The sequence below is a fragment of the Lampetra planeri genome, chromosome 26 (assembly GCF_965212315.1).
Source record: "Lampetra planeri chromosome 26, kcLamPlan1.2.h2, whole genome shotgun sequence".
In the NCBI taxonomy this organism is placed as follows: Eukaryota; Metazoa; Chordata; class Hyperoartia; order Petromyzontiformes; family Petromyzontidae; genus Lampetra; species Lampetra planeri.
This window is the reverse complement of record NC_136132.1, coordinates 8,089,077-8,112,733: the sequence shown is the minus strand read 5'-3', so window position 1 is coordinate 8,112,733 and position 23,657 is coordinate 8,089,077. Positions and strand designations below refer to the sequence as shown.

The 23,657-nt window shown below is 44.4% G+C and overlaps 1 protein-coding gene across 1 annotated transcript in view; it reads left to right on the top strand.

Moving 5' to 3' along the window:
- Positions 1-23,416, top strand: part of C26H14orf93 (chromosome 26 C14orf93 homolog) — a 29,072-nt gene extending 5,656 nt beyond the window's left edge. The window contains exons 2-8 of the mRNA XM_078606912.1: positions 1,468-1,915; positions 9,335-9,852; positions 9,895-9,954; positions 11,209-11,270; positions 13,506-13,603; positions 14,880-14,992; positions 18,270-23,416. Of these exons, the coding sequence (XP_078463038.1) occupies positions 1,483-1,915; positions 9,335-9,852; positions 9,895-9,954; positions 11,209-11,270; positions 13,506-13,603; positions 14,880-14,992; positions 18,270-18,743 (1,758 nt within the window). The 5' untranslated portion in view covers positions 1,468-1,482 and the 3' untranslated portion in view covers positions 18,744-23,416. The remainder of the gene's footprint in view (positions 1-1,467; positions 1,916-9,334; positions 9,853-9,894; positions 9,955-11,208; positions 11,271-13,505; positions 13,604-14,879; positions 14,993-18,269) is intronic.
- Positions 23,417-23,657: the final 241 nt, after the last annotated feature.

The window sequence follows — 23,657 nt, the reverse complement described above, 5'->3', positions numbered from 1 at the left end:
AAAAAAAACGCGGTTCATTTTTTCCATTCGTTTACATTCATTGCTGTGCGAGAACACGTACGCGAAACGTATTTGTTATATACTTGCAAGAGTGTTAATAGTTAAGGCGCTTTCTAATAAACTCAGGAGACGGCGCGGCACATGGGGGGGGGGGGAGCGCTTCGCAAACACGACTCTAGAAAATATGCACATTCGCCTATAATGATAAACAAAACTTACGCATCATTTGCTTGTGCTGTTGTTTCCCCACCCCCTCCCTTAAACGTTTTGTGCAATAGGCTGGTTTGTGTTTTTGAAACTGTGAGGTAAAATGTGGCGTTAAGAGGGACGTGAGGCGAAAGTGACATCAGATTACTGACAACTCGCCTGTCAATCAATCGGCGAGGAACCCGCCCGAGATTCATGAGCACGGCACAACAATAAATAAATAATAAAATAATAATAGCATTTTTTTTATTTCTATTATTTCTATTATTATATCTAATATGTTATAAATAAGAAAATAAATCAGAACCAATAATAGAAATAATAATATAAATAAAATAATTATAATTTCAAATATTTTATAAATAGATAATAATAAATAAATTTGATTAATTAATAGAAATAATAATAGAAACAAATATATTTCTTATTTTATTTATATGATTTAATATTTGTAATATTTATTTATTTTTTACCTACGTGACTTTACCGAAAAAACCTAAGAGTATGAAAGCTTCAAATCTAGAATTACGATACAACAATCTGTGTTCCCGACCTAATGTGGTTGTACGGCGTCCCTCATGTGTCGAGCACGCCAGTAACTCGTTGTTTGAATGAACGGTGATGCCCAGTGGATTGTCCAATGTTAACATGCCACCTGTTAGCGATGCACACACCACAAGCACTTAAAAAAAACTGAATTGGCCAAACGTGCCAATGCAGAACCCACCTGCAAATGTAGTGTTTTGAGACTCAAGGAGGCTTTCTTAGATATTTAAGGACAATTGTCCTGTATATTAGAAATTACCTGTGTGACATGAATTTTACACGTACGTAAACTGTTATGATACACTGCTTAAACATGCTTTAACATGTGGTAAGGTTAAAGTGATTTAGGATTTTTTTACCACGGCCCACTTGCATTTAAGGCCCATGTGAGCACGTGTTGAGCTCGTGTTGATGAATCACAAATACATAGGAACACCAGATTAAAGTCAATTATCAGGTGGTGAGATGCAGTGTGGGTTACTCCCACTACTCACAATATGCCTGGTCGGCGTGGAATATCCTCAAGAGAGGCTTTCTAAAGCTCCCCCTAGTGGAGGCCCGTTTGCCAGCAGTGGTGTGAGCAAGCAGTGCAGGGCTCTCATTCGCCCATTAATAAAGGGAGACACCTCGTGAATTGACATGCATACGTTGCCCATTAAAATATAACAAACATTCTGTGACTTTTCCCTCGTCACCCTGTGCCCCCCTTGGCAGGGCGAGGAGGAAACGATGTCTTTCAGTGCAACCATTGTGTTCACTCCGCCCGGTGGAGGTGGCACATCCATGTTCAACGCCACGCAGTCCGTGACGCCTTCCTCCTCTGCCGCCGGGGCTCTCGGGGGCGACCGCACGCCGCTGACGGGCCCGTCTGTGGCAGACGTGTCGGCGGGCGCACAACAGCAGCAGCAGCAACAGCACTCGGCCCCTGTGCCCGTGAGAGGCCAGGGTGTCCTGCCGTCGAACCCCGAGCACCTGCTTCACCTCATCTACCAGCGAGTGGACCGCGCCGTGTCGCTGGCCGAGGCAGCCGCACTCGCTCAGCGGGCCAATGCGCGAGCCCTGCAGGCGGTGCAGGCGGAGCTGCGCGCACTCAAGCAGCAGGCGTACGGCGGTGCGGCGACGCACGATGCGTACTCCAATGGGGCCGACTACCGGGACGCAAGTACGGCGCGCTGTCTCTCTCCGCCTCCCCAGGCTTTCGATGTGACACCATAGAAGATTGTGCGCTTGCCACCTGATCACAATTATATGAAAACTTGGATGTAATCTTCCTGATCATGACGTCTTGAATTTGCGATATGACTGCAGTCACTTGACCCAATACCACCTATCCTACCCACCTGACTTCTATGCGATAAGTCATGTGACCTAAATCACCTTACCCAATCGCATTATTCAAACCTGCTCAACTTAACCACATGACTCGTGCCACTTGATTAATTTTACCTGATTCCAACAACGTGACTTAAATCACCTGACTCGACCGACCTTGCTCATTCCACTTGATCCTGTCACTCAACATTAAACACATTCCTGCGGAGGGAGCTGATAGGAATGTTGGGTTGCTCGGTCAATGACCAGGGTCAACGGCGGCGTGGTGTATTCAGCAAATATGCCCGACTGTGAGGGCGGGCACAAGCCGGCGTGAGTAAGTTAAACGTTGAGTTTTATAAGGGCACCACGGGGTGACCAGCCCCTCCCCACCCAGCCCCACTCCTCCCACCCCCCACCCAGCCCCACCCTCCCCACCCAGCCCCTCTCCACCCTCCCCTCCCCACCTAGCCCCACCCTCCCCACGCAGCCCCTCCCTATCCTCCCCTCCCCTCCCCACCCAGCCCCTCCCTCCCCACCCAGCCCCTCCCTGCACGACGGACGGACACAATAATCCCCTGTGGGCTGGTGTAACCAGGAGGTTCCTACCAGTATAATCTGACCCATACCACTTGGTATTTACCACATGACGACAGTCACCTAACCCCAGCTACATGACCTCAAACACTAGATTTCCACCACCTAATCCTTCCATATCCAAAATTCTAAACGATACTACGTGGCTATTGTCACCTGCCTCCAACCACCTGACCCATACCACCTTTTGATTGATATTCTTAGGTTTTTTCGGTAAAGTCACGTAGGTAAAAAAAATTAAATTAATAAAAGTAAAATAAAACAAAATAAAAAAAATCACGACGTTTTGGAAGCAACACAAGCCTCCGTCTTCAGGTGGAACCGTCACAGCCACGACAGCTGAAGACGGAGGCTTGTGTTGCTTCCGAAACGTCGTGATTTTTTTATTTTGTTTTATTTTACTTTTATTAATTTAAATTTTTTACCTACGTGACTTTACCGAAAAAACCTAAGAATATGAATCCTTGCAGTCACGAAAGCTTCAAATCTAGAACTGTTGATTGATATGAGTCCCACTAGCTGTTGAGTAAATAAATTAATTGTTCATAATCTCACCATTGGATCAGAAAATCTATCAAGAGTGGAAATAAAAATGTATTAATATTTCATAATTTTAAAGTTCAACCGATCAATTCACTGTTTTACTAAAATTTACATCGTGACAGATATTTTAATGAAGTCATACTGTCCATAGATCAGCCAGCTATGGAACCAAACAACCAGTGATTGAGTCTAGTTTTCATGATTGAAATCAGTCACTGATTTAACTGCTGTGACACAAATAACACAAAAAGTGGGTTTTTCTGCAAAAAATATGTAACCATGAGCATCGGTTCACATTGTTAAAGGTTATACAATAATTTCTGGGTCGAGGGCAGTGTCAGGGCAGTGTCAGGGCAGTGTCAGGGCAGTGATACGTCAATAATCATGATTCTTTAGATCGGCACCAATATTTCAAACTCTGTAAATAGGGATTACGTAATTGTATGATGTGCATAGCTAACAATACGGTTGACATTGAACATGGCGTACAAACTTCTAGACTAGTGGCAAAATTGGGCTGCAGTGTGTATACGTACTCTCTCTTAGGCTTGTAAGGTATGGTGAGTTGTTCCAAAATGCTTTGCAAACAACCAATTTTTCATCCTTAGTATGTTATTTATCCATGTTCTTAATCACTTACAATTGAATAAGGAATGCAAGCAGAGTCCAATGTTGGCTGTGTTAAAGATGGCTATGTAATTTAGCTCACACTTGTGACTTAAATGATGGCTTTGCTCCTTAAAAAAGTAATGCAAAATACTTACTAGAAAGGAATTGGCCAAACATTTAAATGCAGGACATTTCTGAACCTGAATTATGAAACTAAATAGCCATGGATGGACTATATATACATGATTTGGAGGCAGTGTTAGTGGATCGCACCTATTTCATGATTTACTGAGCCTCCAAAATCGCTAGCTCTGAGGTTGCCAAGAGATAGACATACATATCCTGTATAGGGCTTGTGACCCATTTATGGTCTCATGTTATATTCTCATATTTGTGTATTTTCTCTGGGTACTTTGATTCCTTCCACATGCTTCATATAAATTGTCCAAATATTTCAATGCAAGCCTTTCCTGGATAAGTATATATGTTTTAAAAAAATATATCCTTTTAAAGTTTCCCTGGCTACATAAAGGCCATTGTACTTAACCTAAAACATTGAAGCTGATTCGAGTATGTAACGCTGTTTGCACAGTTGCATGATTTTAGTTGGCGGTGGGCGGTTCAGTGCTGTGGTCAAGATATGTCATCTGTTGTTTCATGACCCCACCTTTATCACGGTGACTTACACTGGCAGTGTGTCCCCAGGACCAGAGATTGGAATGCTTCTTTCAAACCCCCAGTCCACATTTCACCACGGTGCCTACCCACCAGCCCTTCCCGTTTTATTCAAACGCGAGCCATCCTCCATCACCCCAGAACCTCCCATGATGCACATAACTCTCATAGTGTTCATCGGTTTTCCCGAGTCTTGGAGCAGCACCCAACACCACCCCCCCCAACGAATAAAAATTCATCTTCCTGCTCCTGCTGTTATTTATTATTCCCCAGGTGCATTACTGACTTCTGGACTTGGCAAGAGAGTAGCTGTTATGGCTCTTCTTTGAAATTCGCCTTGGCCAAGGAATCCATCATTAATTTTAGCGCAAACTCTTGCCCTAGCATTCGCCCCTCTATTTTTACTTTCACTCGTGCAATTACTACTATTCAACTCCTAACACTGGTTGGGTATTGCTGTGGCAAATGCACTCGATTTACAATCTGAAAGTTGTGAGTTCATATTTTTTCACATTTGAAGGGGTCAGATGATCAACTTTGTAGGAAATCATCAGTGGTTGTCCTGTGGAGAGATTGGTCCCCACAATAGGAATGTAGAAATGAATCTACTTGTTTCGGGCTGCCAGCACAGGTTGGGAGAACCTTCCAAGTTCATTTGAGTGAAGAGATGCTTGACTCTGACTTAACATTAGGGTTAGGGAATGTGTTCCAATTGTTAATGGAAAAAGTGAATTGTGACAGAGAAGCGTAATTTATGCTGTGGTTGACAACATAAATTACGTAATAAAATTGTTATTTGTGTCTTCAGCAAAGATTCACTGCCAGCATACATTTTAGGAATACATATCGTAAAAACGTCTCTACAATGAAATGGCTAACCAACATAAACACAGTATCAGAGTAGAGCAGATGCTGCTTTAATAGTCCACCGAATAAGAGTATTATTAGCATAAGTTTTTTTATATTAAAACATCTCTCTTCTTTAATCTCATGTCCAGCCTCTTTACGGACGCCACTGGGTCCCCGAACTTTCCGCAGAAGTTTTCCACTGTTGCCAATTGTCATCATTTCCCATCTGTTGCTGATGTTTCTGTGTTATTCCCTGTCCACTCTTAATGCCTCCTCCTCATCCGTTCCATCAGTAATGTTTTCAGTCGTACTATGTTTCTCTTACCGTCCACTAGCATTGCCATTCCTCTCACTGGATTCCCGTTTATTGTCATGCTTCGGTCATCTTGAATATGTGAAAATTAAATATCCCCTTATAAACGTGATTCACGTTTTGAAGCTACAACTTGGCACTTAATAATTCATGATATTAAGCACTAATGCCATGCACACACTTGCGGTGTCTGATAATAGTGTGGTCATATGGTGTGATATCAAACTAAGAAGTAATTATGTTTTTAAAGCTCAATGGAAATATTCAAGATCCAAACTGCAGCATATTAGGATTTGTAAGACTCAATGTGTCACAAACTGAGACTCGTATTCAATGGTTATTAAGGTTATGTGAAAATACCCAAAACATGGAGGCAATCGAATGATTATGTAATGATATTGTAGTTTAGCGGACATGTGAAGAATTCAAAACAGCCAGAGACATGTTGAGAATTCTAAAAATCGTGGGAAGAAACATCCCAAACTGACTAGAGTGGCTGTCTTGATTAAGGGTTTCTAGAAGCTCTAAGATCTCATAGCTGATAGCTCTTGTAGAGGTTCCTATATGGTATTGATTTGTTGATTTATGTCCTTAAACCAGAGGTGATAGCCCATTCAGATTCATTACACTGGTCAACACACTTTTTCCGGCATAAGGTATTACAACGGGTTTTAAGGTAATTTTGGGGTGCTGATTCCAAATCTGGCATCAGTTTTTGTCTATCACATCAGGTTTTTGAGATATTAAATATTGCATTTTCAATAAAAACTGCAGAAGAAAAATATTGAATAATTGTGGATATCTACATAAAATGATATTATAAACACACTATCCTAAAAATACAGCACCATATTTTAACACTAAAGCAGTCGCTCACTTGCAACAACTTGCAATCATAAGTGACAGAGTTAATTTGGGGTGAAATCAATGAAAATGGGGTATGCCGATAGCATAGAAAAGAGATGTGATAGAGCAAATCTGAGATCAGATTTGGAATCAGCACCCTGAAATTAGTCTGAAACAGCTGCAAAAGTCCAGGCCAGAATTTTTTTTTTTGTTGTCCAGTGTTATCTTACTCACCCATGTAACCATATGTTACTTAGAGACAGTTTATAAAAAAAAATCATATATATTAAAAAAATAATAATTTACATGAATTATTTCCACTTCTGGGATTCGGGCTGTGGCACAAACCCCAAATCAACTGTGAATTAATATTTACAGCATGTAAAACGTGTGTGCAATCTCGAAGGAAAATTCCATAATGGCCTTTCAGCTCATCACACACACATACAGTATATAATAATACTAAAACAAATTAAAATTATTTATTTGGTCAGGAAAATTGCACTGAATTCCTCTCAGATGTCTTTCCGCGTCGTATTGTGTGTGTTATAACCCAAAAACAGCACAACTGCAGAAACCCTCAGCAAATCTTTAAACAAACTTGACAAGTGCGCTTTACGGAAAAAAACCACCCATAAAATGTAAGTGTGTTCTTACAATAAAATAATTTCCAACTTGGTTGAATAACAACCATTGAATAACATCTTTTTCTTATTTATATTATTGTTAAATGAATTTGGACAATACCCAGTCAACACATTTTCTTACTGAATTTTTTGTTTAACCGCTCATTGTATTAATCATCGCAGTGCGGTTTCTCAAGCATGGTGGTTCAGTTCTCTTATTTACAAATTCAGACGTACAATGGCGGATGCATAATCACGAGCAGTATAAACTGTGGCGGGACTTTAAAAATTAATTTATGGGCAGACCTCTTGCAGTCGGCCGTCCTGCTCTGCACAAATTAATGGACGCAATAAAGGGAGGGAATTGGCATGCTTTTACTGCAGGTTCCTTGACTCGGAGGGGAACGCATTGGACATGTGAACTCATGATTGTTGACGCTCTCATGTGCCGATGGTCGTGGGAGTACGACAGCCAAGGGCGCAGAGCCAATGCATTCCAGATGCCCTTGACTTTTCCATAAACCACTCTTTGGTTAGTTTCCTATTGTTAACATAAATTTCTGTAGACTGTTTAAGTGTGCACACAATCGGTGTATGTTACAACGAGCACGCACACTTCACGTTAGATATAGTATGAGTGGTGAGAATAGTTTTCTAAAAGGCAAAGGTGCATCTCTGCAATTGCTTGCTCATGCCACTGCTGGTGGAAAGGAAGGAGGGGGGGGGGGACCTCGAGAGAGCCTCTCCAGAGAGTACTTGGCCTACTCATCCACGCTGGCCAGATATATCTTGGAATTGGTGGGCGTACCCATATTTTTATCTTTTCAAAAGCGGCCCGCCGATTGACTGCGATTCACCCGCTGCTCCTGCCGGCGGGACAGAGGCAGCAACAGGGAGTTAAGAAACTTTCACCGTCGTGATAACTGGTTTTTTACCCTTCTATCTGGCAACAAAACTGACACCTTTTTTTACAAGGAGTCATGTTTGCATAGACCACAATACCTGCAGTCATAATGCAAACAAAAAACGTAACTCTGATAATGTGCACTGTCCTTGAAGTTGATTGGTCCACACCCAAGACAGCTTTCCTTAGAGCCTCGTCTCACATGGGTTGGACCAGATGACGCCAAAAGGCGTTATGACTGCAGGTATTGTGGTCTATGCAAACATGACTCCTTGTAAAAAAGGTGTCAGTTTTGTTGCCAGATAGAAGGGTAAAAAACCAATTATAATTTTTTTTACTGGCAAATGAGGTTCCAATGGTGTAAATGCTTTCACCGTCGTCTCAACTGCTACGCCGGGAGATCAAACCGGCAACCTCTGCATGACAACTCCAGCATGGTCACCATTACTCCACTATAGCATTCCAAGAATTATAGTTTTGTACCAGTTTTTAATTGTCTTTCCCTTATTTAGTCTGCCAAGAGTTCAAGATTTATACTTTTTGCGAGCTGAACTGGGTGTTCTTGGTTTTTGTAAGCTCGTTTAATATTTTGGTACACTTATTGTGATTGATATTCTTTATGTAAACATACAAGAGCTGTCTGAGAAGAGAGACTTGTTAAATTGGTTAGTGTAAAGAGTGTTTGTTGTTTATTTCACCAGGTGAGAGGTGATTGATATTCATTATTTTGGAACGAAGAGGGTTACCAAAAGAAAATCTGTGAATTGATTCCAATTTAATTAAATATGAGATATGAGAAAAGGCATCAGCACACTTAGACCTGTAAATGATGGTAAAATGGTAAAGTGCTTTTAATTGGGATAATTCCTTGGGTAACTATCGAAACTGAAGTTTCACTAAATGGTAAATTCTACAATATAATGAAATGTCAGGTATCACCATGTTTAAAGATTTTGTCCAAATTGAGAAGACATGCACATTTTTAAGCTTGAGAAATATAGGTATTATTTTTTATTAAGCCTAAGAGATTATATTCTGTAAGGAGTGAGTGAGGGGTATGAGAATATATGTGATGAGGGAAAGACTACAAAATGTTTTTTGATGAAAATGAAAACACTGGGCAGGGAGAAACGTGGAAAGATGACCAAGATAAGGACGTAAACCTCTTACGAGCAGAATAAATACGTTGTAAATGCCAACCACCAGCGAGCGGGTGGTGGTTTGAGGCAATGAGGGCAGCAGCCGAGCGGCAGCAACGGGGACAGCCGCCCGCGTTGACGTGCCGCTTGCCGCCGTGCGGGTGTCCAGACTCGGGCGGCGTCTACTCGAGCTCGCCGGAGACCTCCACCGCGGCCAAGGATTCGCACGCGGCCGATGCCTCTCAGCAGCCCCACCTCATGAAGGACTTCCACTCGGTGGACTCGATGGCCGACTTCCACCAGGCGGCGCAGGGCTACGGTGGGCCGGGGGCCGACGCTTCCGCCGCCGCCCACTGCTACGCCGACTACGGCGAGAGCTGGGACGGCGAGGCGGCGGGGCTGGGCGCATCGCACGCCATGACGCCGCCGGCGCCGCACGGCCACCATCACCACCACGGGCACCACCACGGGCACCACCACGGTGCCGCCGCGGCGGCGGTGCCCGGCTCTTCCGTGCCCACGTCTGCACCCACCGCCGCCTCGACTCCGGCGCCGCTGCCGCAGGTGGCGGCGGCGGTGGTGGCGGCGGCGGTGGCGGCGGCGGCGGCGGCGTCTTCGTCGTCGTCGACGTCGCGCCGCGTGCGGGCACGCGGAAACATGGGCTCGTCGTCGTCCTCGTTCGGATCGCACAGGCGCAGCGGGGGCGGGGGCAGCGGGGGCAGCGGGGGCAGCGGCAGCAGCTTGCACAGCAACAACACAAGGCGGAGGAAGAGGGACCTCGTCGTGTCGGTCAGTGGGCGCGCCGTGGTTGGCTACGTACGGTGCGAAAGAAGTTCAACACAATCAGAATATACTGGTGGAATCCGATGAACTCTAAATCTCTTTTTCCACAGATTTCCAGTAAGGAGTCAGAACGTTACAACAACAAACAATACAAAAACACGATAGGGGTGCAAAGTATAGGAAAGGTAATTAAATCACTTCAAAATATACACAAAACTTAAGTAAATTTTACTTACCAGATAAAGCCTACTGAGGTACTAACTTATTTTTCATAAACGACCTCGCCACAAATGATCACTTCACAAAGTGGCTTATGTGTACATACATGCTGCAATTACGTAGCCGGTACTGATAGTGACGAAATAAACCTCGAACAGCGACAGCACTTCATCAATTCACCGCTGGACGAAGGCCTTTCCAAGTCCGGTCGATTATTCGGGTTGTTTCATCTTACTTCACCATGCTGGTCAGTGCAGGTTGGTGAGCCGGTGCCCAGGATGTTAGCCGTGGCCAGGAATTTAACTCGGGTCAGCAGGTTGTTAGTGCAGTGTAATAATCACTGCACAACAGTGTCATATTATAACTCACTCTGCAGCACGTACTAAATGTTTTTTTTTTACTTCGTGTGGCCTGATACATTTTTATAGCACTGTTCAATTTGAACAAAAAATTCAACAGCAAGACAAAGGGGTAAAGTGATTTTGTTAGCAATGAGTTCATACAAGGACTGCAGCACATCCAGTGCACATGGATTACGTTAGAAGGCTGTGTTAACATATTGCAGTGCACTCTCGCTTGACTGTCATTCTATCAGACTGATATATTTTGAGACTTTATAATGAGGACATAGGATCCAGGATGAAAAAACACAAAGTGGGAATGTTCTAACAGTGTTTACCATAAAGACGTGTTATTTCTTTTCATGTTAAATCAACTTAATATGTGTTAACTTGTAAGCAGTTTTAAAACTAATCACGTAATCATAATAATTTTTAAATCTTGAAATGAATAATCATGGAATAATTTTTTTTTCAAGTGACCCAACACTAGAAACGGTGGTGGTCTCAGTGCCTCTTATATAGGAAATAAAATTCAAAAGTTAAAGAGTTTTTCTTCGATCCATCGAATGGCGGGCGAAGACGGTATCGACAGCACGCTTCCTTGAGTCGCGAACGTTTTTGACTTTTGTGTTGACTTTCGTTTCTACCTGGTTGGGTAAATGTTCACGCAGTGCCTCTGCTGCTGATGTTTGTTCCACAGAAACTGGTTCATCGGATCCACAACCAGCAAGGCAACGACCGGAGGTTTAACGGGGCTGAAGGGTGAGTTTTTACCAGCGGTCGCAACTAAAAGGATACACGAATTCAGAAAAGTACTAAAATTACGCGTGTCTCATTGTACAGATGTATGTGAAGTACGCGCACAAGGTGTCTTGTCTTGACCCCGGGTAGCGCTTGGATTGGTCACCGCCATGCATAATAGGTGTTATAGGCCACTGGGCTATGTGGTGGGTGCAGTACCTCTACGCTCTCCACATCGACTCTCCACCTTCACCAACCCCCACTGACCACCGTGGTGAAGTATGGTTGTAAAATCCCAAAGACTCGCACAGCGTGAAGAAATCTTCCATCAAGCAATGGACTGCAAAGGGGTGTATTCATATGCCGTGAAGAAGCAACCACGAAAAAGCAGTACCTGTGTGTTCCAGGCTGTCTGACCTATAGAGGTTGAAGGCTTTGGTAATGTAAAACAAAGTTTCGAAAGTGACTTTCATAAGTGTTGACTTAACACTCTAATAACATCACGTGAGCGTGACTGCTTTGCTTTTTCATAAAGTGTCACTGCATTTAGCCACTGGAGCCAGGTGATAGCATGGCCTGGAAGGTCAATTTACAATCGAGTCTTCTCATTTATGTGTTTAGCTCCGATTAGCTCAGTTGGCTAAGTACGGTGGAGAAAGAAGTTCAACATACATACATTATCGGAACGTTAATTCCATGCGAGACAGAATGGGACACACAACCAGGTCTGTATCTACAAGATAAAGAATAATTTGGTTTTGGGAATTCATTTTCCTTAAGGTATAGTGATACTTCCCGAAGCTGAGCACAGTAAATCACTCTCATAATGACAAGGATTAGCACTAATACTGGGCTTGAGTTGTATGTTTACACATGCAAATACAGACCCTCCCGATTACTCATTGCTCATTGGGGTGGCACTAAGATGACCAGTCTTTGCAGTTCTGCATGTGCACCTGTATTCCTTAAGCGAGCAAGCTATACACCTTTTTATTGTTATGAAAATTGATGTGCTGTTATGAGCCGCAAACTTGCATCAAATTGCATTGTTGCTTTATCAAAGTTGTAGGCAACATTTAATGTGAACAATTTCGTTAAGGGAAGTTTTTTTTGTATGGGAGGAAAACCGGAGGAAGAAAACTTCCAAGTATATGAGTGGACAGCGATCACAGCTTGGCTCACAACTCTATTGCTCTACTGCCATTTTCAGGCCACCTTGCATTCCAGCATGTTTGAAAGTTTGACAACCTTGTGTGTTCGATCAATCCTTGCCTCCAGGGTGCTGGATTACAGGCGCGCACGTCCATATGTAAGGGGGGGCTGGGTTCGTGGATGACCACAGTTGGGGTTCCACAAAGTGATAATACAATTGTTTTACTCTGGAAGGTATGAAGGACTGAGATTACCTTCAATTGGAATTGAAACTTGCAACCTATTTTAAAAAGAGACACACTGTACCAACGGTGCTGTTTGGCCAGATATTTTAAGTCTTAGGTCCACAACATTATATACCAAGGAATTAGTATACAATCCCAAGCATAATTTTCATGATTAAGTGTCTTACAAATTCCTGTGTCGCTGGATAAATATCTGATATAAACATACATTGCTAGATGTTATAATAGCATTTAAAAGTCAACAATGTGTGCTTAAACAGTGAGCAGGCACACACACATTGACTGGTGTGCATGCGTTGAATGGTTTTATTATTGCACGGTGTTCACCTTACATTACTGCATTCCCCGTAATTTAAATTATTACTAAAAACTTTTGGCCTATGTCGGAATCACCAGCCACTCTTCTCGGACAGAGTGCAGTGTCATTGGAGTAGTTTCCCCTTATAAAGAAGAGCAGTAAGGAGTTAAGATGCACCAGATATTCAGCCATTCTCCATGGCATTCAGATGCAACAACTGATGTACCTGTTTCATTCACGTAACCAGTTTCCTCGTATTGCTACAGTGGAACACCCATAACTCGTCAACTAATCTCGTTCACAATTTCTCAATTAAGTCCTAGGGGTAGCCAGATGCAGCTCGCAAGTGTCACAACTAATAAGTGTAAAACACGTCTAGTTTTTTAAATTAAATTCAATTTTTCACGTTTTTATTTTTTCTTGCTTAATTTCTCTGCAGCCACGAGTGTTAGAAATATTTAGTCAGGACCGCTGCATAAAAACCCTGCTGCTGGTGCAACACGAGCAAGGACTGCAATCGAGGCTGTCGTGTGCTGTTGTGTGTGCTGTTGTGTGCTGCAGACTCAAGTCTGGCTGGAACATCACTGTGATGCGGTACTTGCTGGAGAGACTACGGGAAGAGCTGGCAGACCAACACTACACGGAGAAGGAGTTGAAAGGTGAGGCGTAGTGTTCACTGATGGCATACATCGGTTACTGAAGCTGGAAAGCCGAGATGGTTGATAGTACTCTTTTCTGGCTTCCGTGAGCCGAGCGATTTAAATTAAGTTCTGTTTGGCAGTGTTATGAGACGTGTTTGTATGCCGTTTTAATTAGTAAAGAGTTTAAATTCAACCTCATCCCAAGACTCGACAGTTTAACTAGATTTATAGCGGATGTGTCGGCAGAAACTCTATTGAAAGGGGTAAATGAGAGAGCATGTATGGAAGTAGAAAACAGAAAGAAGAAAATGGCTATTGTTTGGTAATAATGGCCATAGAAGCAGTGACAGACTCGGACTAATAATGGGTCCAGGCATTTGTAAACACACCAGCGCAAATTCGGGCTCTTGAAGTAGCTAGGTTTGCGATGTGACGTATTAGCGTGATTTTGGCGTGCGATCTCATTGGCCCATTTGGGACTGGGTCCAAAAAACAAATGGGCTGGTGAGGAAGAATCTTTGGGGCTGCCGAATATGGGGACGTAATGCCAACTGAGAGTGTAAATAAGCAATGAAGCGTACACATTCGAGATAATAAAATGTTTAAATAAATTAGAAATCATACTTTCTTTACTCTGATCACATTTGCAATTTCCCCACACAGACCGGCCCTCGGAATGAACCGGCCCACGGGCGTTTGCCCTGACTGCCCTATGGCCAGTCCGGGCCTGCATAGAAAACATGGAGGAAGGCAGGAAATTCTTAGTGGAGGGGAAAGAGGAGAGTCCAACACCTGGATTTAAATATGAGTGGCAATGTAAACTCTAGATAGCTGAGGGGATGGAGTTTCAGACAAGAGGGGCAGCAGAACAGTAGCGATCTCCCATTAAGAGGAGGTTGACTGGGTGTAAAGACAGGGGAGGGCTTGCTTGTGGGAGTTTAGGGCATGAGGGGACTAGAGTGAGATGAGAGGAGAAGAGAGGTATTTTAGTCAGATACCGGCAAGTATTTGAAGAGAACATTCGGCACGCGCGAAGTTGCGATTGAGCTGCCACCTGATATGCGACCTAATCGAGTTGTTCTTAAATGATTGCCGTTTGAGTTAAAAATGCAGCTCTTACTCGAGGTGTATTGACTACGAGCAACCCGAAAGTAACACAATGGGGCACTTGATTTCTCGCGCGGTTTCATCGGTTAGACTTCGGTGCCACGTTCAGCTACGCGTGTGCGAGGTGCAGTCACATCGACGCGTGAGAAACCCAATCTAACCGTTTGCGTGCCTTGAAATCCGACAGGTGCATGCGTGTCGTACTTCTTGACCAAGAGGCGCGAGTACCGCAACTCCCAAAACCCGGACCGGAGCCTGCGGGAAAGGGAGGAGAAGAAGCTGAGAAGCCGGCGATATCGGGTAGGAGAGCCCCCAGGCATTGTGTGCGCGAAAACGGGGCAGACGGGTTCCGCGCCCGCCTTGGCTCGCAGATGTTGTGTACATAGCGGAATTATATTTCATGTTTATACAGTGTCCTTTTGTTGGACAACCACTCCAAACTGCATTACAATAAGCGTGAGGATTTTCATTTCTTGAATGCTTAAATCCAAAGAACTTTGCAATACAAACAGGAAATACAATAATTGCAGATGTGTGCTGCATGTATGGCTCATCTGCCTTTATTTTGGATTTTGTAGTAATAATGCCTTGTCAGTGAATGTGACGGAAAGTTAATTGTTTCCTATTGGTGGGTACGTTGAGGCTATTAAACAACGAAGCACAGTGCATGGCTGGGATATGGCTCGGCTGTTGGTTGAGTAGAAGTGCCACTAATATAGTTTCAGTTAAAATCCCAGTAAGGCTCAATTAGGTCTCATCATCGCCATCCAATGTCAATCCTTGGTTCATCCAACATGAGCATCACGTGGTGAGGCTGCACAACTTGGTAGGAAGTGAACAGCTATTTGACCTGGAATAATATATATATAAAAAAAAAACTTTTTAAAAAACACGCTTTTATGAAATGTACTTAAAAGTATATATGTTTAATATACTGTTATTGTAACTGACTAAAAATAAAAGCGTGGGACATAACGTAAGGGACCGTGGGTAATTACAGCCAAAGTTAGTTGACCGTGGACAATTAGACTCAAGCCGAAACATAACATATAAAACAATGTTTAAAAATATATATTTAGTATTTTTCATGATAGAATATAGTATTGTCATCAGTATGACATAAGTATACCAAGTTTGCAGTCGATACCACATTGGAAAGTGGGTTAAATTTGGTCCCTTTCATAGGAATGTGGCATTTCCACCAATGGCTAAGCGTGACCAACATAAGTTAGCACCCCCTATTGCTTGTTAGGTCACTGGAACACTAGCAATAACCACTGTGGTGTTGTGGTTATTGAACCGTTGTATGGTTACGGTGACTCAGTTCATGGCCATGTACTACATCAGCATGGGCATTATCAGGAACACCTGAGCAGTTAACCCTGCGTACTGGCGCATGGAACTGGCAGGATTTCAAGGTCGCATGATTGGCTTTTGAAACGTCCGGAGATTAAATTACCATGGTTGAAGACTCAACTTCGTGGTCAAATATTTCCATGCCATTATTTCTTCATGCTTGATAACAGCCTGTAAGACTAAGCTGTGGATCTCTGTATGTGTGTATACACTCTCCATTGTGTTTGCGTGTCAGGTTAATAAGTGTTGCAGCTTGTCATCTGTGCACTTCTCTTTCAGACTCAGAAGGACTTACATTTTTTTCGGTTGTGACTTTCACAAGGGCACACCTGCTCAATAGGTGACTGTGTCAACAAGAAATGTCCTGGCTCACATCCAGCGTCTGAATCCGAGTGTTGCAATTCCAGTAATGTGTACAGTGCTAGGCACGTAACAAGTGTAGTGGATGAACTGTCAAAATGTTAATTGTGTTTTATGTACTTGTATGACTTTGTGTGTGTGTGTTTCACTGGTTAGCATGATATGCTGCTATCGCCATCCATCTAGGTTCATTTCTAGGTCACACAAATACAGTCGTGGGAATTGTTCTCCTAATCAAAGCCATCCTTTGCTAGGATGACTCATCACAACGTTAGTGTCCGCTGTGATATGTCATCACCGACATGTTCCAGACCGAGGGCGGATGGCGTTTGTGGTGTTGGTCACAGCACTCCACCATGTGCAAGTGCCGATCTTAAAAGTTCTTCGCTCATAGCAATAGACACAGCCAGTCTGCCCAAGATGAAAAGGAGGGTTTTTTTGTAATATGTCAAATATGCCAGATATGTCTGTAACGTTTGTTGTTCATGGTTGGGACAAGTTGCTGTGTTGTTGACACAGTGTGCTAAAAACCCTGCTGACCTGTGTCTGCACACCAGTGCGAACTGAAGCATGCACAGTGCGTGCCTTGCATTGGCCTCCCCAGGTCACATTGACCTGAAAGGAGCAGCTTGTGCTGTGCATTATCTTATTTCTTTGTTTTCTTCAACAGCAGTGATAAGCAGACACATGCTGGAGGCTGGGGGGTTCTTGCCGCACGACAGCCTTGCATCCTTTGCTGGCCTTCATAGACAACAGACATTAGCAATAATACTAACACAGTGAGACCCCTTGCTTAGCGCTCAAGATGCGTTCCTGGGGAAGTGAGTGCTAATCGAATCAGCGTTAAAAGGGGTCATTATAACATTGTATATATGGGGATGTGTTCCTGACAGCGTTATGTCTTTCGTATGAGCAATATAGGACGACTTCATTGGGGGATTGGTAATTTAGCCAATAATTCAGATGGTGAACATTTTATAACTTAAACAGTGTATTAGAATAACATCAGTAAGTATTATGCACTATGGTCACGAGTGTATTCTATTGTACTCCTACATGGCAGCGGTGGGAGACGAGGTTGGATGAGCTGCTCTGCTTCCAATCCGGGTCACTCTCAGAGAGAAGCTCCAGGACCTCTGCGATCTTAATGATGCCCTCAGTCTAAATTTCTGTGGTGAGGTTTCTTTTAGGTGAAGCCTGAGACTCTTATCCTGGTCTCGTGAGTTCTTACCTGGCTAAACAATTACTGTACTGTAATAACGGGTCGGCCATAGAGACTCTTTTTCTTAGCAAGTGCATGCTTCCATCACGCCATTCACAGGTGATGTGGCAGATGAAGTTAGCCACCTTCAGTGGGTGTGGTAATTAAAAAGCGACAACATTACCAAAAAGTGTTACGTAAAAATACCGACAGAGTAGTTTTAGTTTTGTTTGGTAACCTGGCAGTTAAGTGTGGAACAAAATGTGAAAAGTGTGAAAAGACGAATGGAGAGGTACATCTTTGGAATTAGGCAGGAAGAGGACCTCAGAAAAAAATTGCAAGTTAGAGACTTCATATTGACCGTGAAGAAAAACAAGCGGGCTTGCGTAAGACAGGATGACTATTGGTCCAGACTAACGTCAGAGTAGCGGCCAAAGGAGATAACATGAGAGTACATCCACCATGAAGATGGGGCGATTAAATGAGCTCATGTGCAGGAGCTAGATTGCCGTATCACGAGACTGAGAGATGGCGACGGCTTGGGGAGATCTTCGTCTAGCACTGAATAGAACATGGCTTCTTTTAACTTTTATTAAAGCATCACCCCACTTGCGCTAAATTTCTATCACTGTCTTTGCCGCTTGCGTGGGGAACTCACAGCTCTTCGGAAACCGCACGTCAACGGTGAAGCTGTTCCCACCGGAGGACCAGCAGCTGTGGGCCGGCGTGACGGAGGAGCTCATGTCGGACGAGGAGGACAGCGCCGTGGAGCCCGGCGTGTGGGTGGCGCGGCCCCCTCGCTTCCGCACGCCGGCGCTCACCGACCTTTGCCGGCGGCTGGACGCGGCGTCGCGTCACGGCGCCAAGCCCAACCGCGTGCTGGGCCCGCCGTCGGAGCGTGCCGCGTCGCACGAGGCCTACCGCCTGGCGCCGCATCTGGTGTGCCTGGACGACACGCTGCCGCCGGGCCCCGTCATCGACCAGCACGGCGTCATCTCGTTCCCGCTCAGCGACGACCCTTCGGAGCTGTGCGACGATGACCCGGACGGCGCCCATGGCTACGGCGACGAGGAGCAGCACGGGGACCCCCATGACGACGGCATGGAAGTCAAGGAGGAGAGGGACCTGTCGTGAGCATGCTGACCGACCGCGCGCGCTGTGAGCCGCGGGAGTGGAGAGCGAACGGAGGGGAAAAGGCACCCCCCCGCTAGTCCATTGGAGCGAGTGGCAAAACTGTTCGGGGTCGGAGCTTTTGAGCCAACCAGGCACTTGTGTTCCAGAGCTATTCCTAACCCTAACTAATCAACCAAACACTAGCCACAATGCTAACTCTCCTTCGAACTCAAACACAATAGAGATATAACGATTTATTGATTCGTCGATTAAAGTATCTTATTTTCAGGATAGGTTTACCGAATCGTGAGCATAACAATTCACTGTTTGCGATTAACATATCTCGTGTGTGATTGGTTCATGGAAACCCTGCCGTGTACCACGCTGGCAAAACAAACAATTGGCAATTAAAATATTACCCTAATTGTCCAACATTCATCATCGGTGAGGGGGCGAATCATTACATCCCTACAAACGAGTCAACTAGCGCTAGCCCAACCCTCGACTCGTAACACTAACTCTGCTTGCGTCTCACCGTGGGTGTTCACAGCACCCTATTGGCTGCCTTGCTGGACTGCGCTGCTCCGTTTTAAACGTCGGGTTTTCGTGCCGCCCCAACTCGCCGACCACGCGGCCCTGTGGGAAGAGCACTGAACTCGCAGTCGGCAAATCACGACTTCATATCTTGCTTGGTCGGGGCTCTCGATTCAGCCCACCCGCATCACTATCGTCCCTCCAGGGATGATAACAAAAAAAATAGTACTACTTTGTGGGAAGCCAGCTGTGAGGTTTCTAAGGATAAACGTGTCATTGCCATGGGAATGTGAAATTCACACCTCTGGCTCCCAAAGGAGATCATCACCATCATCATCCAACACTCGTTTTTTGTGGGGAGACACTAACTTGATTGCCACAATCCCTTTTACCACACAACTGTGCTTTTATTATGTTTTTTTCAGCTGTCTTTGTTATTTAGACATGCTATTTTAGTCATATTGGTCTTGGTGGCACCGTGGCGAGCATTCCAATTCACAGGGTCCCAATTGTGATATTTGGACAATTCTTGATTAAGTATTTCAGCAAGTGATAGGGAATTAGGGTGTCAGGTGAAATACAATTATTTTTGAGATACACGTGGCACCTTTTTGGCACGAACCTGCCACCCAAAGTGCCACGCAGGTGGAGAGACTCAAAAAGTTGTACCTCTATGTCAGCCACCTACTTGCTGTACTGCCATGTATCGGTCACCTCTCAGCCCAGCAGACTGGGTGTCTCATGTACAGAAACCTTGTGTCATCTATCAGATCCACCTCCACAGTGCTGGATGAAAGGCCTCTGCCACCATGCCAGACTTCATTATTTCTACGCTCAATATTATTGCCTAAACACTTGTGCTGGCAATGTTTTTTTGTCTTGCGTTGTTTCACTCTTGCTATTATTTTTGCTTTGCCGTGTTCATTATTAGTTTTATTTATAATTGCTATTCATTTCAAAGTGATTATTCCATCAGCTAGTGACTTTATTTATACTTGCACTGCTGTGATGTTAATGTACTTTTATTACTCGTTTTATGTTTATTTTACAATTTATGTTATTTATATTAACATTTTTTATTATTATTGCAGCTCCCACAGGTGTGCTTTTCAAATTGTGTGAATATTTTCATACTTGGAACAGTTATTTTTTAGGTTTTAAAAAGTCAAGGAAATGTTTTTTTAATGCTCGTAATTTTTACATCAACGGCTCTGCTAATATTTTTTTATTAACTTTATTGTGATGGTATTACTATTATTAATGTTATTATTGCTAATAGTAGTGCCAGTGATCGAGCAACAGGTTAATGCTGTAATGCACTCATCAACTTTGTTTCAAGAGGCAGCTCAGCATCGACTGGGAACCTCATCCGAGCTGTAAATCTTCTTTAAGATTTCATGACTTCAATGACAAACTTTAAACGCGGGAAAAACACGCAAAAGTGCGAAACAAGTCAAGCACGTTCTGCTCTCCCTCCAACTTTCTGAACGAGCCCTGAGCGTCAAACAGAGGGTAACACCTTCACTCCAGTGACTCCAGTGACGGACTTACGCTGGAAACTGCTGGGGCAAAGGGCGACCGGCCAGGCAAAGAGAGCGCAAGGGAAACAAAGAGACGTCAACGAAGCGGACTTGGGCGGGGGGGGGGCAGAATGAATTATGTTCGTTTCTCCCCGGGGATGGACTTTGGATTTGGGGACGCTGACAGTGCCGCGCACGGATGTCCGTCGACGAAAGGCGCGGGACAGATTCTCCTGCACTACGCACGCACTGCATTGTGCGTGGCTCCTTCGCCCACCGAGATGATGCTACTCCTCCTTTACGTCGACGCTGTGGAATTTAAAATGTAATGAGACGCTGGCAAAAAAAAAGGAGCGACCCTTTACGACACCGCGTTGAATCTGTGACGAGTTGATTGATGACCACGCAAAGCTACAATTCCAACGGTTCGATGTACTTTAAACAAGTGCGCATTGTTCTTTTTGTTTTAAGGCCAGGCACTAGGATATATGATTGCACCGACTAAAATGACGTATGCGCCGTAACAACGTGCAGGGACCCACCAAAGTTTTACGAATCTTCCACGTGGGAACATCGTCATTAAATCAAGTAAAGTTTGACTATGTCAAATATTAATATTACTGCACCCATGTGCCCATATATAGGAGTGGTTGTTTTATTTATTTGGCCTTGTTTTCTTTCTACTGTAATTGTGTGGGTAGTCTTTACATGTAACGAAATAAATTTGCTTAGATAACACTGGAACAATGACGTGTATATACATTACATGTAGAAGTGCCATGTAAAAAAAAACATGCTGTAATAAATTTAGGCAACAAAAAAACTAATCACAAACTTTATAAAATATAACATCTCTTGTTGGACCACACATTTGAACAAATGACAATGGTGCTAATCACAATACTGTAAGGGGTGGCTATAATGCTATGTGCTGAATGATGTGCGTTTGTGGCCATGTGGATACAATATATGGATATATCTGTACCTGTGTTGACTTGGACTAAAGTGAGGCACTTTGTGAACACTAGTTCTGGGTGGATCAGGTGGGATTCCACCCCATGTGTGTGTAATGTCCACTGAAATCGGTGCTTGCCAACAGCATTACTCCCCAGTTACCTGGCCAGACTATGCTGGAGATCTTTTGTATCGTGTCTGCGTGTACACACATTGAACCACGCACGCTTTGGGTTTCAACCCTTCAGTAAGAGGGTTATTTCAATAACAAATGGTACTTTCAAAATGTGCATATGAATGACATCCAAGTATAAAGAAGTGAAATGTCTTCATTTGCAGCAAGAATCTCGTCTTCACTCCTGCACAGTGATTACAATTGTAACAAAACACCGCTTTCTAGGCTGAAAAAACGCAAGCTTGGAAGCCTAAAAGACAACTTTTGGCAGGGAGGCACAGTTCTAGCTGCAAATGCAGACAGTTTGTCATCACATTCAGAAGGCACCGTTAAGGTTTAGCGGGTACCTGGAAACCGAGCGACAAGTAAACAAAATGTTTTATATTCAGGGGTGGGCAGACGTTTCCAAGAGAGCCGCATTGGGAATCTCCTAGCTCCCCGCAGGCTGCCATGCTCGTGAACGTGATGTCTCTCTTGGTCGCCTGTGTTCCCAGCTAACAGTCACGCCGAGTTGTTCCCTCCCTGGGTGTTCTCGTACCCAGGGCCGGATTAAGTTTGAAAGCGACCTGGGGCTGTTAAAGAGTTTTTGGGGGCCACTCTTTGTCTATATTCAGTTCCTTGCATTGACTGATTTACTAACACCCTTTGCCCGATGCCTTTTGTTATTCACCTTGTTTCAGTTCGAGTTTCAAAATGTAATATGGGAACTGTCAAGCTTAATCAAATTTTAAACGAACGAACCCATTTTAATTCGGGGCATGACTATGTATGTCTAACGCCGTACGTAGCCAACCGTGCTAATAATGTGTAGGAACACAGTGACGCTATACGGCTTTACCAAATTGCCCTTGGGGATTCATCACAGTGCCTGCAGTATTGGCATTCGACCATCATGAAGCTGGTGATATGGGCTGCAGCCCACAGAACAGAGGTCGCAAACGGGTTTTGATTCCTTACCCGTACCCATACCCGGCCGCACCAGGGTCGCAAACGGGTACCCGTACCCGGCCGTACCCGTACCCTACCCGTACCCTACCCGTACCCAGCTGGGTACGGGTACCCGGCTGGGTACGGGTGGAGTACGGGTATCGGGTACCTGATTGCGACCTCTGGGATGAAGCCATGTTACAGGCGCGGTGGGTTGATTCTAGGAACTTGAATTGTGAGAAGAGACAAGACGTTGGGAAATGAGTGACAAACGGTTACTCACCAGTGACTCACGGCCTACCCGTACCCGTACCCGGCCGCACCAGGGTCGCAAACGGGTACCCGTACCCGGCCGGGTACGGGTAGCCGGGTATCGGGTAGGGTACGGGTATCGGGTACCCGGTTGCGACCTCTGCCACAGAAGCCCCTGCGTTAATCCGCCCCTGGTGCTCGTGGGTCCTTTCCGCAGTTACAAACAGCCCCCAAGCTGTACGCGGCTCGCACCTGGTATAGACAATGACTGTGCACAGTCGGGGGCTGTACGCCACAAATATTTACAAGTAAACAGTGCAGTGACAATGGCTGCCTCTTGCTGGTGCTCTCTTTATTTCAAGCACGCGTGCGCTTCTTTTTGCAAGGATACATCGGTGCAGTATGCAGACTTCGCATCTCACTTGGGGCTTTCGATTTTCCAACCCGGGGCATAACATGGTTGCGCGTGATGTAATATCGTTCAGAGGTAGGGTTTCACTTAACAGTACCTATCAATTCACCGATTCACTCAGTCATTCACAGGCGGTCAGTCACATCTGTACCACTTTCTCT